The 26,615-nt window shown below is 38.2% G+C and overlaps 3 protein-coding genes across 3 annotated transcripts; 1 reads left to right on the forward strand and 2 right to left on the reverse strand.

Moving 5' to 3' along the window:
- Window positions 1–742: 742 nt before the first annotated feature.
- LOC143848946 (uncharacterized) lies at window positions 743–6,310 on the forward strand. The gene is made up of 11 exons (XM_077357990.1): window positions 743–1,020; window positions 1,104–1,157; window positions 1,280–1,489; window positions 2,578–2,584; window positions 2,682–2,743; window positions 3,443–3,542; window positions 3,656–3,706; window positions 3,791–3,885; window positions 5,610–5,781; window positions 5,865–5,978; window positions 6,061–6,310. Exons 1-11 carry the CDS (start codon window positions 860–862, stop codon window positions 6,172–6,174), a joined length of 1,140 nt encoding a protein of 379 aa, XP_077214105.1. The 5' UTR covers window positions 743–859; the 3' UTR covers window positions 6,175–6,310.
- Window positions 6,311–10,048: 3,738 nt separating this feature from the next.
- Window positions 10,049–16,870, reverse strand: LOC143848401 (L-ascorbate oxidase-like). Its single transcript, XM_077357343.1, has 5 exons — window positions 16,212–16,870; window positions 14,287–14,379; window positions 12,145–12,357; window positions 11,860–12,042; window positions 10,049–11,189 (listed from the first exon to the last, which is right to left on the reverse strand). Exons 1-5 carry the CDS (start codon window positions 16,494–16,496, stop codon window positions 10,236–10,238), a joined length of 1,728 nt encoding a protein of 575 aa, XP_077213458.1. The 5' UTR covers window positions 16,497–16,870; the 3' UTR covers window positions 10,049–10,235.
- A 6,166-nt stretch (window positions 16,871–23,036) lies between these two features.
- LOC143848805 (Cupredoxin superfamily protein) lies at window positions 23,037–26,311 on the reverse strand. Its single transcript, XM_077357870.1, has 5 exons — window positions 25,802–26,311; window positions 25,567–25,659; window positions 24,830–25,042; window positions 24,537–24,725; window positions 23,037–24,164 (listed from the first exon to the last, which is right to left on the reverse strand). Exons 1-5 carry the CDS (start codon window positions 26,084–26,086, stop codon window positions 23,220–23,222), a joined length of 1,725 nt encoding a protein of 574 aa, XP_077213985.1. The 5' UTR covers window positions 26,087–26,311; the 3' UTR covers window positions 23,037–23,219.
- Window positions 26,312–26,615: the final 304 nt, after the last annotated feature.

The following is a 26,615-nucleotide window of genomic DNA, read 5'->3' on the forward strand; positions in this document are numbered from 1 at the left end:
AGCAAACTTATTAAAAAAAATTAATGTCTCTAGTGTACAATGAACTGCCATGACTTGTGTTTTCTTTGTCTTCCAACTTTATTTTTTCTTGTGGGTTGTATTTCCCCCAAGATCATCTCGGTCTTGTGGCTCTTTCTCTCTTTTTAATATAATGTGGCCATTTCAAAAAAAAAAAAAAATGTACAAAGAATAGCATCTTGACTAAGATCTTTCAAACTAATAATCAAGAATTTTAACTGCACAAGCTAGAGATAAGACAAGCCTCATCTATAGCCCAAATGAGGATTTGCAAGAGAACCATGATTTCAAATGTGTCACAACTATGCAATCCATGATATTTAACAGCCTTTAGATGTGCATTCTTGATAATCCTTAATATTTATTTATTTTATAAGTATGAAAGGATGGATTAAGAAGTAAAATTAGCAATTTCCGAGGATTTCCTTTCATCTCAATCTATATATTGGATTATTTTTTTAGTTATCCTAATGACTTACCCAATGTGAAAGGGAAAAATTGAAGAAAAATGTTACGTACCCACTACTACGCCCAACAACTTGGATAACATGCTATTTTCCTCCATGTCCCTTATATATCCCTAGATTAAAAGCCTAATGACTAAATCCCCCAAAACTAACTCGTCCCATAAACAGCCAAAACCCCGAGGAAATTTTGACAAGTCTTACCCACTGAGGGAATCAACATTAAATTCCTCTCCTATAAAATCAACCCCTCTTCCTTCGATTCAAGCATCCCAAACCTCCCACTTTCCATGTTTAGCTGCCCTTCCCTTCTCCTTTTGCTTTCTCTTCTTTTCTTAGAAAACCATGGGTAAGGCCAGGGTTGTCAACTTGTCATTATGAAGATAGAGAACCCAACCACTCGTCAAGTGACATTCACAAAGAGGAGAAATGGGCTCATTAAGAAAGCTTTAGAGCTTGCTATTCTCTGTGATACCGATGTGGCCCTCATCATGTTCACACCAACCGGTCGGCTTATCTGTTTTGCCGGTGATGGAAGGTACCAAAGAGAAAATTAAACAAAACCCATCATTTCTGTTTTTTTGTTATGTTTTTCTTACCATTTCTTTGTGGGTTTTATAGGGTGGAAGATGTCATTATCCGTTATATTGGAATGCCAGATCATTGCAGAGGATGGTATGGAATGACTAGATTTGCTGTTTTTTTCTTTTTGGGGATTTCTCTTAAGTATCCCTTATTTTAAGCTTGTTATTTCTTCTATCTTTGTTATTTCTTTTTCTTGGTGTTTATTTTTTCAGCCGTATCCAAAATGGGGACGTAATACACTACTCAGCTAGAGCTCGGTTTTCACCACCAATGGTGGTATTTGTCACCCTAAATATCATTGTTTGTCTTTTGCTTGCATGGCGACAATGCATGCAGCAGCTCATCAATAGCTTCAGGGAACTCAAATGTGTACGAGAAATCGCAGCCCGGATAGCCAAGTTTGTGGTTCTTTCTTTCTCCATGTCTCTCTCTTGCTATTATTTTTACATTTTTCTACTAAACTAGGTTTCCATATTTGCATGTTAGAGATCTCTCTCTCTGTTTTAGGTATGAATAATGGTCATTTATAGTTTTCCTTGTAAATGTCATTTATAGTTTTTCTTTAGGCTCTGTAATCTTTTTCCTTTCCTTTCCGGGTGACATGGTAGAAGGAAAAGGAATCCAAGGAAATTGTCAAGGAAAAGGTTTCGTTTTCCTTGGAAAGCTTCTTTCCGATATATTTAATCGGAGACCAATTCTCGAGTAACAGGGAAAAAGCCAATTTCCACGTCATTTTCAGCTTTTAAATAAGAAATTCTACATCTGATAATATTTTTCCCTGGAAAAGAAGTAAACACAGAAATTATATCTTGTCAAGGTCTTGTCAGGAAAAAAAAAGGCCGTTTTCCAGGGAAAAGAAGTGAACAGAGCCTTAGGAAAAATTACATTTACACCCCCTCTAGCTTCTGACACATCCACTTCTACCCCTATAGTTTAAAACATGACAACTACACCCCCCGTAGTTTCAATTTGTATAAGGTAGGCCCCCTCAGTTGACGGTTTGTGCACAGATTGAAGGGTTAGGATGATCCAATGGAGCTGATTTTTTGGGCACACCCTATCTATGTCCGGGCCCATCAAATGAACGCTTTGGATCATCCAAACAATGTGGGCCCATACCCGAATCCAAACACTACCAAAAACACAGTGGGCCCACATTGTTTGGATGATCCAAAGTTTTCATTTGATGGGCCCTAACATAGATAGGGTGTGCCTAAGAAATCAATTCCATCGGATCATCCTATCCCTTCAATCTATGGACGAACCGTCAACTGAGGGGGCCTACCTTATACAAATTGAAACTACTGGGGGTGTAGTTGTCACGTTTTAAACTATAGGGGTAGAAGTGGATGTGTCAGAAACTAAAGGCGGGGTAAATGTCATTTATAGTTTTTTCTTTATGTTAAATACCTCTCTTTATATATGTTTTCATATTGGGTATACTTATTTTTCTTTCTAATAAGTACTTTTGTTTTTGTATGTCTCACTCCCCCCGGCTTTCTTACCGCAGAGTGGAGGTAATAGTTTGATGTTTATCTAGTGACAGTTTATTAAAGAGCTCTTTCTGATATTAATTTATATTGATTTCATTTCAATTGTGTTCCTCATTTTTAGGCACTTCAAAAGAAGTTCGATTTTCTGAAGCATCAACTGGAAATCGTTGAAGGACGACTAAGGTCTGGCTGTACCTATATTTTATTGCATGTTTTGTTTTCCATGCCCCTTTTTGGAACTTTGGATTGAAAGAAAAATATTTTCTTGGGAAAGTTTTTTCTTTCCACAATTTAGAGGAAAATGATATGATTAAGGTAAATTTAGAGTGGGATATTATCGTAAATTGAAGGCCTCTCTATGTAAAAATTGGACATGGTTGATTCCCTCTTCTCACCCAATGCCCTCTTGTATCTATCACTCTCCCACCATCCCTCACCATTGGGTACGCTAATATTCCAGGGAAAAAAAATCATGGTAGCCAAACATGACCTTAGGCAAAAATCATTTATGTGAAAACTTTCTAAGATCTTTTGTTAGAAAATTAATCTTAGAAAACTTTCCCTGAAATAATTTTACCTAAAGAAAGGCATTAACGAACAATGGAAACTATTGTTTTCCAACTAAAAAATTTCATGAAATTTTTTTCATGGTTGCCAAACGTGCCCTTGATGTTTTTAAAATTTGGTATATTTCGATAGCTTAGGCCCCGTTCTATTTGGACTTTGAGAAATATTGATTATGAGTCTAAAATTGATTATTGAACTCAAAATTAAACGCAAAATGAGTCCATTAATCAGTTTTGTACTCGAAATCAATTCTCAAAATCCAAAATGAACAAGTCTCAATGATCAATTCCTTTAACCTTATCCCAAACATTGTAGGAACTACAAGCCAGAACTCGACACAATCACTTCGTTGGAACAACTTGAAGAATGTGAGAATTTTCTCGTCGAGGGGCTGAAACATATCGCTCAGATAAAGGTATAGTTTTACAATTTTGTCTTGCAAACCATAACTAATCAACTAAATTTCATTATTAGCTAAAACAAGGTGATTAACCATCTTCCTTTCGAATTTTAATTTTTCGTTTACAGGAAGATTTAATACGCGGCAACGTCCATTTAAATGATGATGAGAACAATGAGGTAAACAGAGGAGAGGAAGCAAGGGATATTTTCTTTGGAATAAAACAGTAATCATGATAACGGGTTAACTATCAATTAAAACAGGTGTATTTGGACTCGCACGATCGATTATTGTGCTCATTTGACCTTGATGATCTGGATTGGATGCACGAGATGCATAATCCGTTGGTCCCTGCAAGGTAAACATTTTTTCTTTGATTAGTTTTACAAAATCTGACCTTGATTAGTTTTAGTCTTTTAGAAATGCATGTCATTGATCCAACTTGATTAGTTTTAGAGAAGCACTGATACCTCCCATTTTGTATTTGGATTTGGAATTGAGTTTTGAATAAAAATTGAGTAGATCCGACAACTCATGTAGAGAGGGACAAAGAGGGAAGGGGGTACTTCCTAGTGGAGGGAAGAGGTTGAGGAGCAAAGAGGGTGAAGGAAACTGCCAGATCTATGGATTTCCAATTTCTTATTTCCACAGCAAATTTAGAAATTTGGTTTTTTTCAAATTTGAATTAGAAATCCAAGAATTTGATCCGATCCAAATTACAAGCCAAAAAGGGCGGCAAATGTGAGAAATCCAAATCAAAATTGTCTAGGCATCCAAACGGGCCCTAGGGGAATATCTTTTACTCTCATTGCTTGCTAGCAAAAGATTTCTTTCAAATGGGCTAGGTTATTTTGATAACAAATGAAATATGGTACGAGGGTTTAATTTTTAAGGGTAAATGGTGCCAATGTAGCAATCTAATAGAGGGCTAGGTTGGGAATAAATGAATTTTTGAGACCTTGTGGGTTTTGAAATTTGTAATCTTGTGGATAGATGGTGTAAATATAAGACTACGTCAATGTGTGGTGACCATGAAATGTTTTTCAATGGAATATATGTTACGGCCAACCAACTCAACAACATACAAGTTCGTAATGTGATGACTATAGAGAAAGACGGATTTCACAACACCAGAAAATCCTCTTCTCAAATAGTGAAACCAAAGTAGTAAACTAGCCTAAGAACAACAACCAAAGTAGAAGAAGAACAATGCCCAAAAAAGATGTGCTTCAATATATGAGAGAAAAACAAAACATACAAAATAAAGAACACAAAAAAAAAAGCTTCAAGAGGAAAGCTTGCACACAAGAGAGCTTCAATGAAGCTTCAATGGAGGTCTAGGTAGTGGAGAATCTCTACAAAAGTGAAGTAATAAGAATTAGTCCTTGTCAAGGAAAGTAAAGAGAAGATAGCTTAGGTAAGTGGTAGTGGGTATGGGAAAGTGGTGTCTTAAATGCTTAGGGAAGTAGTTGGTTTGGAGTTCCAAGTAAAGGTTTGAATTTGAAATAGGTAGGTAGTGGGAAAAGATGGAGCAAACATGTGTGGCTCGCACATGTGCAAGCTAGGCAAAAAGACCAACATGCCCATGGACACAAAAGTACATATTTCCCCTCACTACAACACTGAAAATAAAAATAAATAAAGCTACCCAAAAAATACACTTTAAAATTTAACAATGACTGGGGTAAGAAGGGTAAGAGAAGGAGAGATTTGAGAGGGCACGAGTGGGGAAAGGGTGAAGAAAAGGCCAAGAAATAAGGAAAAATAAATCATATTTTGAGACTTGAGTACAGTTCCCCCCCCCCCCCCCCCCTTGTTTTTCAGCCTTCCCTTGCATACTCCCTCTTAGTTCTCTCCCTCTCTCCCACCCTTAGTCACCACTGAGTAAACTGAAAATAAATAGGAAAAAATTCATGGTTGCCAAACATGGCCTAAGTGATAAAAACAAGGGAGGAAATTTTCATTTTATGACCATGGCATAATTGATTAAAGTAAACGAGGAAATATTCAGTTTATGAAAGTATAAGTTATCAATTTATGTTTCTAGGTAAGCACATAATTTATGTTGGTTTTTCATTTTAGTGATGATTTATTCAATCAAGCACACAATGAAGCAAATGGGTTTCCTGTGGACCCTGTAAGCGACCGTCGCGTGAGCGCTGCCAGCGACCCGGCAAATGGAGACCCACCAACATGGCAAGAAGACTTCACCTCAACTGAGTTTCTCTTGCCACCCATGTTCTCTCCAATGCAGGTTTAAATCCTACTTAGAACTTAATGATATATTTAATTTTACTGTTGTGGAGCCTACGTTCCAATCCAATTTTTTTGCACTAGGAAATGGTGGGTGATGATGTGCCATCAATGCTGCCAAGTCAGCAAGATGAGCATTTGTTGACCTTCAGCGATGAAATCGCCTTGATGTCTGGACCTATTTTCTCCCCAATGCAGGTTTGACTCCTAATTGCAACTTAATAATACTATGTTCTTTTTTGTGAAGTCTATTAATCCAATATGAGTATTCTGAGAACAGGGAATGCTGGATGATGGCATGTCATCAATGCTGCCTAGTCAGCAAGATGGGACCCAGGCCAACGGTACCAATGAAGAAGAGCCACTTGGAGCAATGGGTTTCACCCAAATGTAGTAGTTGTTTGTGATCTAGTGTACGCTGAAAATAAAGTGTTTGTGTGGTCGGGTGTCTCCTTGTGTTTTCGTGTACGTGTTTGTTTACTATCTAGATGTGCTTGTCTCTGGAAATAAAATAAACTGTTGTTCCGGAATCTCTCTCTCTCTCTCTGATTAACTCTGATTAACTAGATAAAGCATTACAAGAGAGGATAGCCATTTTACCATTCCTACTCTGTACCAAAATCAGTCCTTATTTGCAAATAAAATTAGTTTGAGTTAATTTTATTAAATCCATAAGCAAGATAATATCGTATTGAAGAGGGAAAACGAACATGATCCAACTGACACGAGGGATACGTGCTTGTTGATAAGGACCAGTGATATGATGGGCTATCACAGGGCAAACTAATGGATCTAAGTCCGATACTAAACAGAGATCCCACTCCTAAGATTTAGGGGTGAATATGAACGGTTTAAGAACATCTTCTTTTTAATCAGGCTTTATCAAATGCCTAAATTCGTCCTATGAGAGTGGCATCAAGGGCAGCAGGCTGGATTTTTTATGGCCAGAATGTTGGGACCGGGGTAGAAGTCATCCTTAAAAGCTAGACATTAATGGAAGGTGCCCAGGTCCTTATAAGCCCTGCCACATCTATTCACTTTTCCGATGTTGGATATTTGCTCTGGCAAGGAACCCCTACACAAAAAATATGAGAGAGATGTTATGAGATGATCCTAACCGTGGTTGCGGCCTTAGCAAGATCAACAGCCCATATTGACGTAGTTGGTCAGTTACAGTTGTTAACAGAAAGGGTTTAAACAAGCAAGAGTTGTCTGAGAGGGGAGCAGGAGTGATTAGGAGTTAAGTTCCTCCCATCAACTTCTATAAGAAAGACTCTCGGGTCCCTTCTTGTACACACCAATCCCCAACAAGAAGAGAGAAGGAAGCGGGTCCCATGATCATCGGTTGTGGATCACCCTGCTCAATTGGTTCTGGCAAAAAATGGGTTGTTGGGTTGCCCCCACCTAAAAGTCTAAAGAACTCTTATACTAGTTTTTAAAGGGTTGCACTGTCCCAGCATGTCTTTTCTTTTTTAATTGGCTTGTGAGAGCTTGTTGTGAAGTATAATAACCTTTTGATAGCTCTTTGAATACTAAAAGACATCTTTAAACACTAGAAGATAAGATGCGTCAGTGAGAATATCAGAACATGGTCGTGCTGATATCACTTACTTTTAAAAAATGTCCAAATTACCCTCCCTTTATTTCCCTAAAGTATGTTGTGTGTATTGTAAAGGGTGCAAATGGCCTTGTTATTTACATGTTTCTGGGCTTAACCATGTTTCTGCCAAATTGCCATCCATTCAATTTAACCGAGAACACCTACCTTTCTTCCAATCCCAATACCCATCTTTCCTAGAAAATAACTACCTCTAACCCATCTTCCATGCCACCCAATAACCTTCGATTACTGCCCTTAATTTCCTAACTTCCAAACAACCCAAGATTTTTTCATGATACTAACAACCAACCCAAGAATCCATTTCTTTTTCTTTAAACAATTAATCTATCGTTTCATGTTATTCAACCTATACTTCTTTAAACCAAGAACTTCACATTCCCTTCTCCCAACCAAGAATCTCCCTTCTCCTTACCAAACATCATTTGATTAACCTCTAATGATTTCCAACATCATTCCACTTTAATTAACCTCTATTAGATTTCCCATATTAGTCACTAGAAAACCACTATCCTTACAATTAAGATTTCCATTAGTTTCATGCACTTTTATCTTAGGGCTGGCAATTTCACCCGAAAAAGCGGGGATCCGCCCCGTTTGGGGCGGGGATTCCCCGATTTGAGAGGGGAAGGGTAAGGGGAAGGGGATTTTAAAAATTCCCCGGTGCGGGGAGGGGAAGGGGAAGGGGATGGAGTTGTCCCCTCCCCGCCCCGCCCCGCCCCGCCTCGCCCCGTTAATCAATGCTATTTTTTTTTGTATATTTTTAAGTGTTTTTTTTTTAGGAAAACTACTAGAAACTCTGTGGATCGGCTATAAGATTCCCCCAAACATAGACTTAGCTTGTCTTTTCCTTTTAATTAGCTTCTGAGAGCATTTTGGGAACTATAATAACCTTTTGACAGATGTTAAAATAATAAAGACAAGCTGAGTGAGTGAGTGTATGCAATTATCAAAAAATCGTAGTGCCAACATAGGTAGCCAAAATAAATTGCATTTTATTATTAAAAGTATGGTATGGCCTGCACCATACAATGATCCAAACCATCCATTAGATGGGGCACACCCTAAATAGGTTGTGCCCCAAAAATCATTTCCATAGGTTGATCCTAACCCTCCGATCTATAGAGGAATATTATCATTCAGTACCTCTACAGATCGGAGGGTTAGGATCAACCTAAGGAAATGATTTTTTGGGCGCAACCTATTTAGGGTGTGCACCATCTAATGGACGGTTTGGATCATCCTATGGTGCGGGCCATACCTTACTTTTAATAAAGTCAGGAGTGCGATCATCAAAATACAGTAGTGCTCATAACATTTCCCAAAATTAATGATCCAAAATGGGGTTTGGATGTTGGGTACTCTAAGTGGCAGGCTATGATACCACTTGATCTAAAATTGAAGTTGGATCGAATCCAATTAGCAATGTGCGGAAATCCCATCATCCAACAACAGCTACTGTCGGTCCAATGGGTCCATCCATCCATCGTCCACACACAAATACCGAATATGGATCTGCCCTCTCTTATTAAATCTTCAAGTAAAAAAACACTGCAAACAAGTGAAATCTGGACGTTCGTTGCTGCCCAGCATTTCAATCAATATATAAAGAAGAGAAGACAAACTCCTTATACCAATCTCTTGCTAATTTAATTAACAGCTAGCCTATCGATTGTTAGTTTATAACATTTTTATATATTGAAATTGCATCAAGTTGATTAGGGACACCCAGCATTAGTGTATCAATGACTAAAGAGGGGGTGATGTTGGGGCGGGGATTTGTCCCCAAAGTGGGGAGGGGAAGGGGATTAGATATTCCCCGCGGGGAGGGGAGGGGGATTCCCCACCATCCCCGCAGAGGGGAGGGAAGGGGAGGGGGGAAATTCCCCGCAGAGGGGAAGGGGTAGGGGACCCCAACATCCGGCCCCGACCCGCCCCGTTGCCAGCCCTATTTTATCTGTTGTATATTATCAATTCATTACCTTCGTTCAGATTCTTCAAATAACAATTAGTATTTTGTTTCCTTTTGATTAGCTGTACTTATATAACTTCTATATTGATTGGATATACTTCTATAATTCCATTTTATTTCCTTTGTTTTTACTGTGGAAAATTCCAAGTTTGATTTGTTATATTTCTATTACTTGTTGCTCAACCGTGGAGAACTGCATACTTCTATATTTATTGGTAACCTAAGAAAAATAATGCAAATTGTGAAGATGATTTTTGAAATTTTACATGTCTATGTAACCTAACAATTAAGTGGGAATCTGTAGGGAAAGACTATAAACTTTTGAATTAAGTGAAGAAGGAAAGTAATTGATTTCGTAGCCCCGAGAAAATAAATTTAATTAATTTTGTTAATTGAAAACAGTTGGAGTTAGTGTTTGTATCCGTTTTTATACATAGTAAAATTTATTGTTTATCATGTAGCAACCTTTGTTTGCCCCTGAGGCACATTCCTGGCTCCTTCCCTCGGTTCTTCTATGGAGTTTCTCTCTTTTCTCATTCAGTTTTGGAGGCTCTGGTTGGTTAGTTTTAATTTCTGTATCCAGGTCTCAGTTGCCTTGTGAGTTTATGTTCTAGCCCTGTTTTGGCCATAGTTAAGCATCTTTGTTCCCCTCTGTTATTTTTTTGTTATAAAGAACGGTTAAAAAGTTTGAAGGTATGCTTATATAAAATTGAAACTTATATAGTATAGAATTTATAGATACATCAAAACAAATAAACTGCAAAGAAACAAAATAATGGGCTTGTTTTGCTAGCCATCCACCGACCCACTTTTTCCCTCACAGAAATATGTGGATTTTGGAAATCTTCATTGAAAGACCTATCAACTAAGGTCTTCGCAAGCCTTTAGTTTCACCACAGCCCATGATAGAATCCGGCAGCTTTCCAACCCTGTCCACCCCTTCTGCAAACACCACACTCATTCCCATATAGAAATGAGATTCTATATGGCAATGGAAAGCCCAGGTACCTGGATTATTAGCTATAAACCTTATGGCCGTCCAACTGTACTGATGAAGGGGCACCGTATTCTTCATTATCGGATCAACCAAGTTAAACTTCGTATGATTGGCCGGGTCGAACTTTCCCTTCCCATAACCCAACACCCAGAAATCATGTCCATGAAGATGCCACGGATGCGTATCGTTCGAGTGCTCTTTCATCATGTTTGCATTCTGTAGAATAATATCAACTGTAGAATTGAACTCTAACCTGTAAATCCCATTGCCGAATGTAGCATTGGTGTTATTAGGCTTACCATAAATGTCGTAGTTCTTGTAATCATAAGTTTCAGGAGGTGGGTTCTGATCAAAAGCATGTGGTAAGTTCTCTTTAATGGCGATTAGGTATGGGGTCTCAGGGAAGATGTGGGAAACGTTATTTAGAGACCATTTAGTGTAGCCATTAATTGTGTTTTGGGTGTTGAGGAGAATGATAGTTCTGTCGGAGGTTTGAGGGGGTTTATGAATGTAATCTCGGTGTGCTTTTATTTTTAGACTCTGATTAATTCTGTAATCAGTGTCATCCCATTGGGGCCCAGTTGGGGGAGGAGTGGAAGGAGATTTGCGAGGATGGTTGGGGTAGTAATTGAAGATGGCCAAACCGGGCGGAGGTTTACGTGGCCGACTAACCACATTTGTCACAGCCCAGTAGTTTCTAGATGGGTCTTGATCAGCTTTCACCAGAACAGAGTACGTTTCGCCAGAGTAAATGTTCAAATTTTTTACGACGAAGGGTTCGACGTAGTACCCGTCAGCTTCCACAATGGTCATGTTATGTCCCTGTAACAAAAATAAAATGTAAGTTGCTTTGTAATACTCACAAAAAAAAGTATGTTACTTAGGAATGATAGATGCAAGGAGCCCTTGCATAAAGGGCCAGAAAACCAATTATTGGACTGAAAATTACGTTTATGAAAATGCCCTTCAATTTTTATTCATTGTGCCTATTCAGGAGTGGTATTTTTGTTTCATTGAAAAACCCTTCTCAAAACGAAGAACAATATTTCATTTCAATGAAGATTGTCCTTATCTCTCATTTTTCCCTCTACCACCCTCTAACCCTAAGGCCTAATGTGTAATGTAAGCAGGACCTAGGACACACCAAGGGAGATATAAATTGTTACCAAGATTCATAAAGTTGGGTCGGGTCCAAAAGAATCCGACCAATAAGGGATCCAAACAGATCATGACCTGACATAGGTGGATCTGACCCATTCAAGAAAAGGATCTCGAGAGATAGTGTATCATTATCTAAAGGTGAGATACTAGCTCTACATACTTTTCAGAATGGTTGGTAGATTATTGATAATACACTCAGCAATGGTGTGCAAATATCAAAATATGATTGTGCTGATAACATTTTCCTGTATTTATTGTGTTGAAAATGCTGTTGCTATAATGTGATTTGGGTAGATAGCTAAGGTGCTTGAGGAGGGGCCCTAGTAATTACCTCAATTTCAAAGTTGAGAGCCGATAGAGAAGTGAGGCTTGCAATCCGTAGGCGATATGTTCTCCCAGGCACCACTGTTAAATGGTAAGGATAGCACTTTGTGTTGTTACAAATCCCAGTATCCGAGCTTGAAGGACTCAATTGAGAGCAATTGAATATTCCCCTGCCTTGTATCAAAAGAGACTGAAAAAACAATGGATCAGATATATTATACGTTCTTTAGAAGCTAGATAAGGTGTATACACTGAGTTTAGATGTATAGCAAAGTAGAGCAGAGAAATTTACCTGAGGTTCATTTACCCATTGGAAAGGTATGGAAGATAGGCCCGTTGCCTGTACTAAAGTACTATTGTGCCACCAGTCATTAAGGATAATGCTCCGGTCCTCGTCGTAAGAAAAGGGTTCGTTCTCACCGTCCCTAACCGACACCCGAATCGAGCCGTAGAGTCCGGCTTCTCTTTGCATTCCATAATGAGCATGGTAAAGGTAAGTCCCTGGCTGCAATTTTCCAAAGAAATCAATAGAAGCTGAGTTAGATAAGGCAATTACTCGATTTATATTTGTATTGGATCCCCTCCCATATGTTGAGAGTCGTCGTCGGAGGGGCCGGGCCTAAGTGATGAGTTTCGCAGTTAGGTTAGTGAAGAAATTTCTAATTTTTTGGATTTGGAAACCGCATATCGTTAGTTGTAGTTAGTTAGTTGTATTTAGTATTAAATGAGTTAGATCGAATACAAGTTGCAGTTATGATAGGACTCTGTGTTTTGTTATGATTTGTTTGCGTACAGCATAAGAAAATGAAACGTCTACATCTAGGAATTACAAAGTGGAGGAGACGTGTTTGGTCTCTCTGGAGTTTGAATACTACTTGGACTTTAGGTTTTAGTTCTGTTATATATTTGACGAAGAAAAACGAGAATGAGAAGAGAAGTGGTGAACAGTTTAGCTTTGAAATAAGATATTCAAATAGAAAAATTTCTCTCTTGTTCTTGTTTTGCGGCTTTTGGTTTGTGTGTTCTTGTGCTTTGATTTTGTTTTTCAACACCATATGCCAATATATCATGAATTTTTTATAATATTACAGAGTATTCCTGATAATATTGGGAAGAGGGAAGTACTCTGGGCTTCATATGGGCCTCGTGAAAAGCTAGAGTTTCTATTTTGAATTATTTTAATTTAATTGGTTCCCAACTAGAAAAAAAACAAACAAACCTTATAATGAAACTTTTTTCCCCTTTATCTTTATCTTTAATTTTAATGATTTCACAGATTTTACTTTTCAGTGAGCAAAGCAGTTGTGATTGCTATCAGGGAATAAGAAAACCCATTTTATTAACACACTGTATCTTTTGTTTTTTCAAATGAAAAGATAACAATCAGTGCTTTAAACCATTATTTTCTATTCCAAAATCGATGATTAAACCCTAATCCGAGAAATTAGACATTACCGGCCAATCAATGTCAATGTTTTTGTTTACTTTTAGTTTTAGGCAAAGATTGAAGAAATTAATGAGGGATAACATTAGTTTAATTCGTGTATAAATTCTCATTGGGGCTGTTCACCATGGGGATATATTTCCTTGGTGACATGGACACAGGGACGGCCAAGGAGTACAGGTTACTTTCTTCAACCTAGGGTAGCTATATTTTTCTTCACGGGTGTAGGGTGTGTAGGTGTAATGTGTTTTTTTCAACATTGTAAGTGTGTAGGGGTGTTGATTAAAGTATGTGCCCATGTGGTAGTGAGGTGCATATGTGTATTGTGATAGGGCAGTGTAGGTGTTGAGTGAATTTTGGCTTATGGAGACTCTGTAGTGGAGCCAAGAAAGTGAAGTAAAGAGGGTGAAGAGAGTTGGACTATTGAGGATGTCACAGCCCATGTGGCTTTGTGCAACAAACTTGCCATCTAAGCCATGATAGGTGGTCATTGGTTGTTGCTCCTTGCCAACTCATCAAGAGTTAGGAGATAGCCTAACTTCCAAGAAGCCTAGAAGGTTCTACTTCACTCTATAAATAGGGTAGGAGGTTTCATTTGGAGGGAGTTTTTGAATATGCAAAATTAAGGACTGGGCATAGAGCTCTTGAGGACTGGTTTTGTTTGTGTAGAGTGTTGAGTTTTCCTTCATTGAGAAGAGAAGAACACCCTCGGAAGAGTAAGGCCGTTCTTCCTCTCCTTTTATATCATATAGATTTGAAGTGAAATTTCTTGTTCTAAGTTTCTTTCCTTTCCCTTGTGGATACTGAGTTGTCATGTTTCATTTTAATGTTTTGTAATTCCTTTTCCCTCATGAATTTAGAGATGGTGTTATTTAATCATTTATACTTCAGCAGGGTCTACATGGTGTATCTAAGAACATGGGTTTAAAATGGGGTAAAAGAACATCAGAAATTAAGCAAAACGATTGTTTTACTGTTAATAAAACTTACCCTATCAACAACAAACTTGTACTGAAAAGTGTCTCCAGGCAAAATTGGACACTGCGTCACACCTTCTGTTCCATCGCTCCATGGCGTTCCAATCTGCAGTAAGACACGAACAAATAAATAAATAAATGGACACAGTATAAGAGATATATGCAAATAGGGGTGTAAACGGATCGAATTCGAATCGGATATAACTATATCCGAATTCGATTACAGTATACAATATCCGAATTCGGATTCGGATTCGAATTTGACAGATATTTAATATCTATTACCGAATTCGTATCCGTCGGATATTGTTCGAATTCGGATATTATCCGTATCCGTTTATCCGGTAAATTCGAACATTTTATTGCAGCACTTTATCTTTCTATGGCCATCCATTTACCATCAATGACTATGGCCTTTTTGCTCTAGAATTCTCTAGAAACTATGACATCTTCATTCAATCACCATCATCCATTTGTCTCTTTCATCCTACAACCCACTTTTGTTGCTTCATAAAGAAGCCATGTCAAACTCCAAGAATGCCTTTAAAATGAGAGATTACTTCATTTCTTGCCCAAAATACTTTTTGTTTTTGTTTTTTTCTAAAAAGAAAATTCACTTTTCTTTTAGAAACAAAAGATAGTATGTCATTACTAAAAATAAATATTAATAATATTATTAATAATAAATAAAAATGATGTACTTCTCGGATTCGGATGTTAAACGGATCAGATATACCATTTACCAGATTCGCATCCGCTAAGAGCCTGATATCTCATAAACGGATCCGGATAATATTTGCTTTAAACGGATTCGGATGCGGACGGTAATCGAATTTTCGAATATCCATTTACACCCATATATGCAAATAATGTATATGTACATACTTAAATAGAAGGGATTTAGACTCAAGACCCTAATATATATATATATATATATATATATATATATATATAGAGAGAGAGAGAGAGAGAGAGAGAGAGAAAACGGTTCCTACACATATGTGTAGATAAGTTATCTACACACTAGCTTAAAATACAGTGGGGGCCACATTATTTGGGTGATCCAAACCATTCATTTTTAAGGCCCTCACATAGATAGGGTGTCCATAAAAAATCAGATCCATAGGATCATCCTAACCATTCGAACTGTGGAGGCAAAAAATGGACTAATTTGTGAAGGTTTAAAGACATCCATTTTACCTCCACAAATCGTAGGGTTGGGATGATCCTATGGATCTGATTTTTTGTAGACACCCTATCTATGTGAGGGCCTTTAAAATGGATGGCTTGGATCACCCAAATAATGTGGGCCCCCACTGTATTTTAAGCTAGTGTGTGGAGAACTCTCTACACATATGTGTAGGAACCGTTATATATATATATATATATATATATATATATATATATATATATAGAGAGAGAACGGTTCCTACACATATGTGTAGAGAGTTCTCTACACACTAGCTTAAAATACAGTGGGGGCCAACATTGTTTGGGTGATCCAAGCCATCCATTTTAAAGGCCCTCACATAGATAGGGTGTCGACAAAAAATCAGATCCATAGGATCATCCCAACCCTACGATTTGTGGAGGTAAAATGGATGTCTTTAAACCTTCACAAATTAATCCATTTTTTGCCTCCACAGTTCAAATGGTTAGGATGATCCTATGGATCTGATTTTTTGTGGACACCCTATCTATGTGAGGGCCTTAAAAATGAATGGTTTTGATCACCCAAATAATGTGGCCTCCACTGTATTTTAAGCTAGTGTGTAGATAACTTATCTACACATATGTGTAGGAACCGTTTTCTCATATATATATATATATATATATATATATATATATCTCGGTGATTAGCCCCAATCAAGTAAAAACTCTGACCCTTGAAAGGAAAAACAAGATCTTCATAGAAGTGAACTTGGACATTAATCTTACCTGTCGAATTCCATGCCAGTGAACTGCGACGTTCTCGGTGATCAATCCGTTCTTAAGGTTGACAATGATCATGTCACCTGCCTGTGCCAAGATAGTTGGCCCTGGCGATTTTCCATTTACGGCAATGACCAGCTTCTGATAGCAATCTGGGGACATGTATTTATATTTCACCTCCCAATTGTACCTCCGGATTTTAGCTTCAATTGTTGGAGTCGTTAGAAAGATGAAGAAAACCAAAACAAGTGAGGTGAGTAGAAATCTTGGGAAATCCAGGAGAGTGCCCATCTCTCAAATTCTCAATTCTCAACTTTCTAGAACAAAAAAAGGGTAAAAAATGAATTGGGTTCTTAGGAAATTGAGTGATAGATCTTGGATTCTCTTATTTCACTACGCCCGGAACAGAAACTGAGATGGGTTTCAAGAAAATGAAATGGCAGTGCTAGGATTTTGTTTTTGGACCCCAAGAACAAAGCAGAACTATTAGTAATGGAAAATTTTAGATGGGTTTCTAGAGGATGAATTGTTATTGCAACCCGAAACATTAAGTACTGATGAATGAATGGTGAAATTACTTTCATTTCACAGTGTTAGAGGCAGCGTAGCTTCCTCTGTAGCTCTCAAGAGAAAAGACCTTGAAGCTTCATTTAAATGTTAGTGAAGGTACCAGATGGAAGAAAATTTCACTAATATTAGAAGAAGATTCTAATCGAGCTTAATTTCTTGACTTGTAAGATCTTGACTTGTACAATTAGAAGAAGATTTCACTGATATTGGATAGATTACTATTTTGCTTATATAGGGCACTTACATGATAAATATAGAATGAAATCAACATAATTAGGGAAAGTGTTACAATAGAAGATTTTAATCTAACTTAATTTCTAATTCAATTTTATTGCTTAATCTAGCTAGGTTGCCTCTCTTAACCTACTTGCCTAATCTACACCAAGACGATCCAATTGTGAAGAAGAGGGAGAACGCAAAAGAAGAAAGCAGAAAATGAATGAAACTGGTACGAGGATTAAAAAAATGGAATGCTAAAATAAATTAAAGGATTACCATTGTCGGGCGGACGGGTAGATCGATCGGCCGTCCACCAGAGAACAACGATGCATGTGTTGTATGGTTTTAAATTTCAACCGAAATTCGGATTTCGGTGGAGACCGACACCGAAATCAGTAATACCTGAAACGTTATTTTATTTCATCTGAAATTTTGGAATTTCGGTCGAAATTTCGTTTGCCTTCAAAGTTTCACCCAAAAACCTTTTTTTTTTAAATTAAATTAATATTTTACCAAAATTTTGACCGAAATTTTATATCGAATAAAATATTGTTTTTCCGGTTTTGCCGGATTTCGGCCAAAATTTCGATTTCAGTGGAGTCCGAAACCGGTACCAAAACCAAAATTTAAAACCATGGTGTGTTGTGATCAGCACAGCGAGGTCTGATCGACCCGCTTTGATACCATGATAATTTGGAAGGGAAGATTTTCTATTAATTCTTGGATGAATTACAAAGGGCCCATTGAGTGTTTATATAGAAAACTTGTAGGGATATACATAGAAGGGATAATGATAAGAAGGGAAAGAGATAAACATAATCTAATCTAGTTACCTAAACAAATCGGGTTGTCTAAACTAGGCCTAATCAATCTAAGATCTGATTTATTCTCTAACAGATACCTTTGATGAATTCCAGTGCATACCCAAACACTAGAATCCGAATTATCATACCCTTTAAAGGGGAATTGGAATAGGATTTGAATGTGATATCGATTCCTAATTCCATCAATCCAAATGCACCGAAAGAGGAATGCATTGGAATCGATAAGCAGCAGTCAGAGAGAGATATCTAAGCGTGTGGACCTTAGGATAAAAAAGGTTCCTTCTCCTGGTTACCATAATCTAGTGGCGATCAAGACAGTCTTTTTTGACGAGTCTGTGTAGAAGTCAGAAGTTTGACATTGGAACATAAAAGCCAGGTTTTCTAGAAGAGAAAGAAAATAATAGTGGAGAAGTGATGGTAGGATAAATCCGGATCGGATCCACATGTGTCTTGGTCAGTGTCAATTCTGATCCGTTATGGGTCACCGTTAGAGATAATTTCACACCTTCGAATCTTAATCCAATGGATACTTTTGGATGAAACTGTTATGCCCAAATCCTGTCCATTAATATTCAGATATTTTTTTATCCATCGGACTGTGTGTACATTGAGACTCTTAACCAGGGTCACTCCTCGCATGTGTTTCAGAACCATGGAAAGATGTCACAAAAATACTAAATGTGACAGGGGAGGCATTTATCACCCATCTTTTGTATGTCGTGTATTTAACTTTAGGCTCAGTTTCTTTCCAATTAAATTGGGTGTAATTTTTACACCTAAAAATGAGTATAAAATTTGTTTTACGTCCATTTTTACGGCGAAATAGACGGAGCCTTAATGAAAAATGAAAATGAGGTGATTTCCGGTGAATGTGTGAATTTATCATATGTTTCTAACGGTCGACGGAATCCAATTGTTCTAATTTTGGTTTGGTTTAAAGCGAAGAATTTTAGGGCAACATGGTTGATGAACACACGTCTTTCGGTCTCTTTTTGAAATGTGTAAGCCTCTAAAATGGTGGCTTTCTAACCATGTGTTGATCAATGGGTTAAAATCATCCAATTAGACCTGACATCAACTGACTACCCACAAGATGAACGAACTCGATCATCATACAAGATTGTACATGTGTTGGGGACCGAAGGCTACCCATGTCATCATCATTAGTCCTACAAATGGCGGCCCAGTGGACGAGACTCCCGCCATTGCGGGGTCTGGGGAGGGCTAGATGTATGCAGGCTTACCCCTGCTTTGCAGAGAGGCTGTTTCGGTGACTTTTAAACCCGTGACCATCAGGTCACAATGGAGTAACCTTACCATCGCGCCAAGGCTCGCCCTCGATCATTAGTCCTATCCACTATATAAAAAAATGTGCATTTATAATAAATTTTTCATTGGGGGTATTTCGTGGAACAGGTGATCAAACAACAATGTGCTTGAAATCGATTACCACTTGATCAGAAACTGCAAAGTCTCTCCTCTGCCATTGCTCGGCATATCCAAAGAGGCCCTTTCTCTATGTGGGTCCGATTGCTTTCACGAGGACTTTCTAGATTTTCTAAGATGACTCGCTCAAGTAGCTTAGCCCCATGCCCTTTTCCTCCTTTTGTGAAATGATTTTTGTGGTCACTGTTTTAATAAAGATATGTGATTTGCTAGGCAATTTCGTATAAAGCCATTTCGCAACTGAATTTTGCATGAGAGAACAGCCACAAGGGCTCAGTTTTCATCAGATTTTGTCTTCTTCAGTTAATTCATCCGAGTTGGATGTTCTCCCGTGCAAAAGCAAACTGTGAAATTGCTTTTTTTGTGAAATTGCCCAGCAAATCCAGACAAATACTCTTTTCCTTACTTTATACTTTTTTGCAAGTAGCTGTTGTAATCCTCATGAAGCAATCAACAGCTAATCAAGAATGTGATCGATAAAGTTAGGAGTGTCATTATCAATGCAGGGGAGTGTGAAATCATTTTGTCTTGTTCTATGTTGCACAAAGTCAAATCTAAACTTGAACCGTAAGATATCATCATTAATTTGCTTTCCCGATAATTAAGAAGTAAATGGATGTAATTAATTAGTAATGATTTTAGAAGAGATTTGACCATATTATTATGAGTGAAGTGATATATCTGCCCCTTTTATTTACTTGGGATGGCCACCTTGTTGCGGAATTGGGGCTCAAAATCAGCCCTCCGTGGGGACAAGTTAACCATCCGAACACGAAAGCGTTTTCGGATTTACATGTTAACAATACGCAGTGCTCTCGAAGTAAATTTGCAAGAACAAATAAATAAATGTGCAAGCCAAACCACAAACAAAAGCACACAAGAACACCAAGATTTTACGTGGTTCACTACACGATGTGTGTGGCTACGTCCACGGGAGAAGACTTCAAAAGATTTCACTATGGCTCTATTTACTTCTTTTCCCTAGTACTGTTTTTCTTGGAAAACACCATTTTTTTTCCCTGACAAGACCTTGACAAGACAGAATTTCTGTGTTCACTTCTTTTCCAAAGAAAAATAATATCAGATGTGGAATTTCTTATTTAAAAGCTGAAAATGATGTGGAAATTAACTTTTTCCCTGTTACTCGAGATTTGGTTTCTGATTAAATATATCGGAAAGAGGCTTTCCAAGGGAAACGAAACATTTTCCTTGACAGTTTCCCTAGATTCATTTTCCTTCTGCCATGTCACTTGGAAAGGAAAGGAAAACAAAATCCTTTCCTTTCCTTTCCGGGGAAAAGAAGTGAACAGAGTGAAAAATAATTGGGTTACAAGAAGCACCCACCGGATTACAAAAGCCCAAGCTCTCTCCGGATTACAAAAGAAATAATCTCTACGTCCTCTAGGATCCAAGCGCCTTCGTTCCCTAGAATAGTCTTGCTTCTTCTTCCTCTTTTCTCACCCAAGAGAGAACCCAATATCAAACCCTAGAATCCAAGCGCCTTCGCTTTCCTCAAGAGAGTGCCCAAGAAGAACGGTTAGAATTTCTTCTTCTAAAGAGTGTGGAAAATACCCAACACTTGGAGACGTTTCACATTTTTTGTTGATCACAAACTCACGCACTATGGCTAATGTCACGGGGCAACTCACCAAAATCAAAATTTCTTTAAGGGTCTGTTCAGTTGCGCCTCAGATACGGAAATGGAAAGGAAAATAGGTGTATTTTCCGTGAAAAGGGCACAAAACCGCCGTTTTGTTGCTAGGATTCAGGAAGCGCCAGGATGACGTGAAATCCGTCTAATCCTACGTGGAGGCCCCATTTCCGTGACTTTTTTTCCTACTAAAACGATCGGATTCCAAAAAAATTCCGCGACAACGTGACTCTTGGAAAATAACGACTCAAAAAACGGTGTGTGGAAATAGGGTTTTTCTTATCCATCGAGAAGAGGTTTCATCTTGTCCATCCTTTGCAAGGCCAAGAAGAGGGTTCATCTTCGCCACTCGTCAGTGGAAGCTTCGTCTTCTCCATCCTTTGCAAAACCAGGTATTACTTCTTTCGTGCTCGCCTTCCCCTCTTCTTCTTCTTTTCGGATCTTTTCTTGCATGTATTTTTATGGTTCGATCTTTGTGGATATGTTCTTGTATGTATTTTTTCCGGACCAGTTATGGATCTGTTCTTGTATGGTTCGATCAAACCCCTCTTCTTCTTCTTTTTTTATTTTTTCCAGATTTGTTCTTTACTGTTTCTTTTCCGTTTCATGGCAACTGAATGCGCACTCCTACTGCTTTCTTAGCAGTTTCTTTTCCTTTCCATATCATTCTGCCACGTCATTTATGTTTCCTACGCACAACTAAACAGACCCTAAGAGGGTGACAGCTAACCTTACTGTACGGTTTTTTTACTTTTCCCGGAATGTAAAAAACCAACTTGCCGAGACTCATCTTGCCTCTATTAGCCAAATCTCATACATCACTTCTTCATTTCACCTCTTTTTTGCAAGGGCTCCCTTCAATCTAGAAATCCTCTTCGAAATTATCTTCTAAAGAGATAAATCCTAGAGTCCCAATATAATAATGATTTTTATCTAACAAGGAAACCCAACATGTGACGTAACTGACTTGCAAAATTGAAGCCAACGTTAACACACCTCTGTGTATATATGGCTGTAGAGGGGCTGATTTACTTCACGTAGGAAGGATTCAAATTGGCTGTCCCATGTAAAGAAAAGCGGCTGATTTACTCCGCGCAGGAAGGATTCAAATTGGCTGTCCCATGTAAAGAAAAGGAGCGCATTTAGAGAGATGATATTTTCACCCCTATGCAGTACGCATTCGCCCCTTTTTACGTGATTTGCCGTCAAAAAGTGTTAAGTTGCCTACTGTTCACGTTATGAGGGGGCGAATGCGTACCGAAGAGGGGTGAAAATATCATCTCCCAGTGCATTTATCATTTTCAAATTATAATCCACATCTTTGTTCAGCCTATTTTTAGCCACATATTCCTGAAAATACTCTCTACCCCCTCACACGCATTAATTAAGTGTCATAAATAATAGATCTGTCCATGTGCCTCCTTGTGTTTTCATGTTCTCTACCTAGATGCTATGTCTCTCAAAACAAAATAAATTGTTGGCTGTAAGAAATAAAATACTCTCTCTCTCTCAATAATTAATCAGAAGAAGCATTACAAGAAAAAAAAAAGGAAGTGATATATCCGCCCCTTTTGATTACTTGGGACACCGAGCAGCAGTGTGGCAATCAGAACCATAGAATCCCTCCGACGTGAAGTACATCAGCCCCTCTGCACTCATTGATACACTGGTGCTGGGTGTCCCAAGTAATCAACAGGGGCGTATATATCACTTCCCAAAAAAAAAGGGATAGTCATTCTCCCAGTCATACTCAGTACTCACACTATGAACTACCAATATCAGTACTTATTTGCAATGAAATTATTTTGAGTTAATTTTATGAGATCGATCAGCAAGATAATATGAACGAAAACGATCATGATCCACTGCACACGTGGCATATGTGCTTGATGATCAGGACCATTGATCTGACGGGCTATCACAGGGCAAACTACTGGATCTAACACCGATGATAAACAGAGATCTCACTTCTAAGACTTATGGGTGAAAAATGATCGATTTAAGGACTTGTGCTTTTTATCGTACTTTACAAATGACAAAAATCATTCCATGAGGGTGGCATCAAGGGCAGTATTTTTTCTTCAAAAGAACGGCTACAAAAAGATTGAGTGTATGCTCATATGAAATTGAAAGTCAGTAATTTCCATTTGATTTTCCTTTTTATATAGTGTAGAGTGTAGACACATCAAAACAAATAAATCATTCCAAAAAAAAAAAAAAAAAATACGTCAAAACAAATAATCAACAAGAATACAGAAGAATGGGCTTGTTCGGCTAGCCAACCACGGACCCCTAAGTCCTTTGTTAACCTCTAGTTTCACCACAACCCATGATAGAATCCGGCAACTTTCCGATCTTCTCCACTCCTTCAGCAAACACCACACCCATACCCATAAAGAAATGAGATTCTATATGACAATGAAAAGCCCAAGCACCCGGATTATTAGCTATAAACCTTAATGCCGTCCAACCGTACTTATGAACCGGGACCGTGTTCTTCATTATCGGATCCACCAAGTTATAATTCTTCGGATCCTTCTCCGGATCGAACTTTCCAATCCCATAACCCAACACCCAAAAATCATGCCCATGAAGATGCCACGGATGCGTCTCACTACTGTTAGCACTAATCATGTTTGCATTCTGTAGAATAATATCCACTGTAGAATTGAACTCTAGCCTATAAATTCCATTCCCATATGTAGCATTTGAATTATTAGGGGTGGCATAGATATCAAAGTTCTTATAATCATAAGTTTCTGGAGGTGGGTTTTGATCAAAAACGTTTTTTAAGTTCTCTTTAACGGCGATTAGGTATGGGGTATGAGGCAATGTGTGGGACACGTTATTTAGGGACCATCGAGTGATGCCATCAATTCTGTTTTGGGTGTTGAGGAGGATGATTTGTTTGTCTGAGGTACGAGGGGGGGTGTAAATATAATTATGGTGGGCTTTTATTTTTAGGCTCTGATCAAATCTGTTTTGGGTGTCATTCCAGAGGGGCCCAGTTGGGGGAGGAGTGGGAGGGGATTTTCGTGGATGATTGGGGTAGTAATTGAAGATGGCCAAACCGGGTGGGGTCTGAGGTAATCGACTAATCACGTGTGACACAGCCCAGTAGTTTCTGGAAGGGTCTTGATCGGCTTTCACCAGAACCGAGTATGTCTCACCGGAGTAAATGTTAAGATTTTTTACCACGAAGGGTTCCACATAGTTCCCATCTGCTTCCACAACAGTCATGTTATGGCCCTGTAACAACAATAAAAATGAAAACTTAGCAAGCAATACTCACAAAACTTAAGTGCTAAGTGTCATGGATATATTACCAAAATTTAGTGTATAGTCGATCATCTACCATCCATTCATTTAGTGATTTCAAGGTACCCATCGGCTTCCACAACAGTCATGTTATCCGCCAGCACCTCTACCATTCAAGAAAATGGATCTCAAGATAGTGTATCAATATCTAACTGTGATATACTAACTCGACATCCTTTTCCAAATGGACGGTAGATGATTGATAATACACTCAAGTAAAGGTGTATTTATTGTGTTGAAAATTTGTTACTATAATGTCATTTGGGTACATAGCTAAGGTGCTTAAGGGACCATAGAAATTACCTCTATTTCAAAGTTGAGAGCAGATAAAGAAGTGAGGCTTCCAATCCGTAGGCGATATGTTCTCCCAGCCACCACTGTTAAGTGGTAAGGATAGCACTCTGGATTTGTCATGTTACAAATTCCAGCACCCGGACTTGAAGGAGTCATTAGAGAGCAATTGAATCGTCCCCTTCCTTGTATCAAAAGAGACTGAAAAGACAATGGATCAGATAAATTTTAGGTTCATTAGAAGCTAGATTTGGTTTATAAACTGAGTTCTGATAATTATAGCAAAGTAGAGCTTAGAAACTTACGTCAGGTTCATTTACCCATTGGAAGGGTATGGAAGATAGGCCGGTTGCCTGTTCGTAAGTACTCTTGTGCCACCAATCGTTAAGGATAATGCTCCGATCTTCATCGTACGAAAAGGGTTCGACCTCACCGTCCTTAACCAACACCCGAATTGAGCCGTAGAGCCCGGTTTCTCTTTGCATTCCATAATGAGCATGGTACAGGTAAGTCCCAGGCTGTCATTTTCCAAAGAAATTAATAGAAGGTGAGTTACACCTATCTCTACTTCCATGTTTAAAACAATACCATGATATGATACAATTAGTTATTGGACACCTATCCATAGGATCATCCTAACCATTCAAACTATGGAGGCAAAAAATGGACTAATTTGTGAAGGTTTATACACGTCCATTTTAGCTCCACAAATCGAAGGGTAGGGATGATCCTATGGATCTGATTTTTTGTGGACACCCTATCTATGTGAGGACCATTCAAATGAATTGTTTGGATCACCCAAACAATGTGGGCCCCCACTGTATTTTAAGGTAGTGTGTAGGTAACTTACCTACACAAGTGTGTAGGAAATGTTCTCTCTCTCTCTCTCTCTCTCTCTCTATATATATATATATATATATATATATACCTAATTCAACTTTTCTAAGCATTTGTTTCATGTCAACTACGAACATGGGCTCAAAGAGGGAAAAAGACAATCTGAAATTAAGCAAAAAAATTGATTTTTGTTAATAAAACTCACCCTATCAACAACAAACTTGTACTGAAAAGTGTCTCCGGCCACAATCGGACACTGCGTTACACCTTCCGTTCCGTCGCTCCATGGCGATCCAATCTGTGGTCCAACACGAGCAAATAAATAAATAAATATACACAATATAAGTTATACATGTAAATAATGTATATATATACGAACTTAAAAACTCTTGAACCTTGAATGAAAAACCATAGAAGTGAACTTGAACATTGTTAATTACCTGTCGAATTCCATGCCAATGAACAGCGATATTCTCAGTGCCCAATCCGTTCGTGAGGTTAACAATGATCGTGTCGCCTGCTTGAGCCAAGATAGTAGGGCCTGGTGATTTTCCATTAATGGCAATCCCAAGCTTCTGATAGCAATCTGGGGACATGTATTTATAATTCACCTCCCAATTGTAAAGCCGAATTTTAGCTTCAACTGTTGGAGTTGTTAGAGAGACAAAGAAAGCCAAAACAAGAGAGGTAATTAGAAGTCTTCGGCAATCGAGGAGAGTACCCATCTCTCAAATTCTCAATTCTAAGCTTGCTAGAACAAAAAACACCGCAAAAATAGAGATGGGTTGTTAGAAAATAGAGTGATAGAGCTAGCTAGGACTTTTGTTTTTGCATTCCAAGAACAAAGAAGAACTATAAGTAATGGAAAATCTTAGATGGGTTTCTGGCAAATGAATTGTTCTTGCAACCCAGGAGATTACTGATGAATGAATGGTGAAATTTCATTCATTTATAGAGATAAAGCTAGCCTACTCGTGTTAGAAGCAACGTGGCTTCTTTGAAGCTCTCAAAGAGAAAAGACCTTGAAGCTTCATTTAAATGTTAGTTTAATGTAAAAGAAAAGTCTCCAAAGAGTAATGACATTGGACTCGATAAGAACTAGTCAGATGGAGACATCAAAGCGTGTGGACCCTATCCCCCTTACGTCGACCATTCATGTGACGCTCTGGTGGGGCCCACTGCATAGTCTTTGGACCGGACCATTTACAAGTCAAATGTTTGACATTTTTAAACTTAAAAGTTAAAACCCTGTAT

The sequence above is a fragment of the Tasmannia lanceolata genome, unplaced genomic scaffold (genome assembly GCF_043159265.1).
Source record: "Tasmannia lanceolata isolate RefF3 unplaced genomic scaffold, GAP_Taslan_0.1 ptg000016l, whole genome shotgun sequence".
Classification (NCBI taxonomy): domain Eukaryota; kingdom Viridiplantae; phylum Streptophyta; class Magnoliopsida; order Canellales; family Winteraceae; genus Tasmannia; species Tasmannia lanceolata.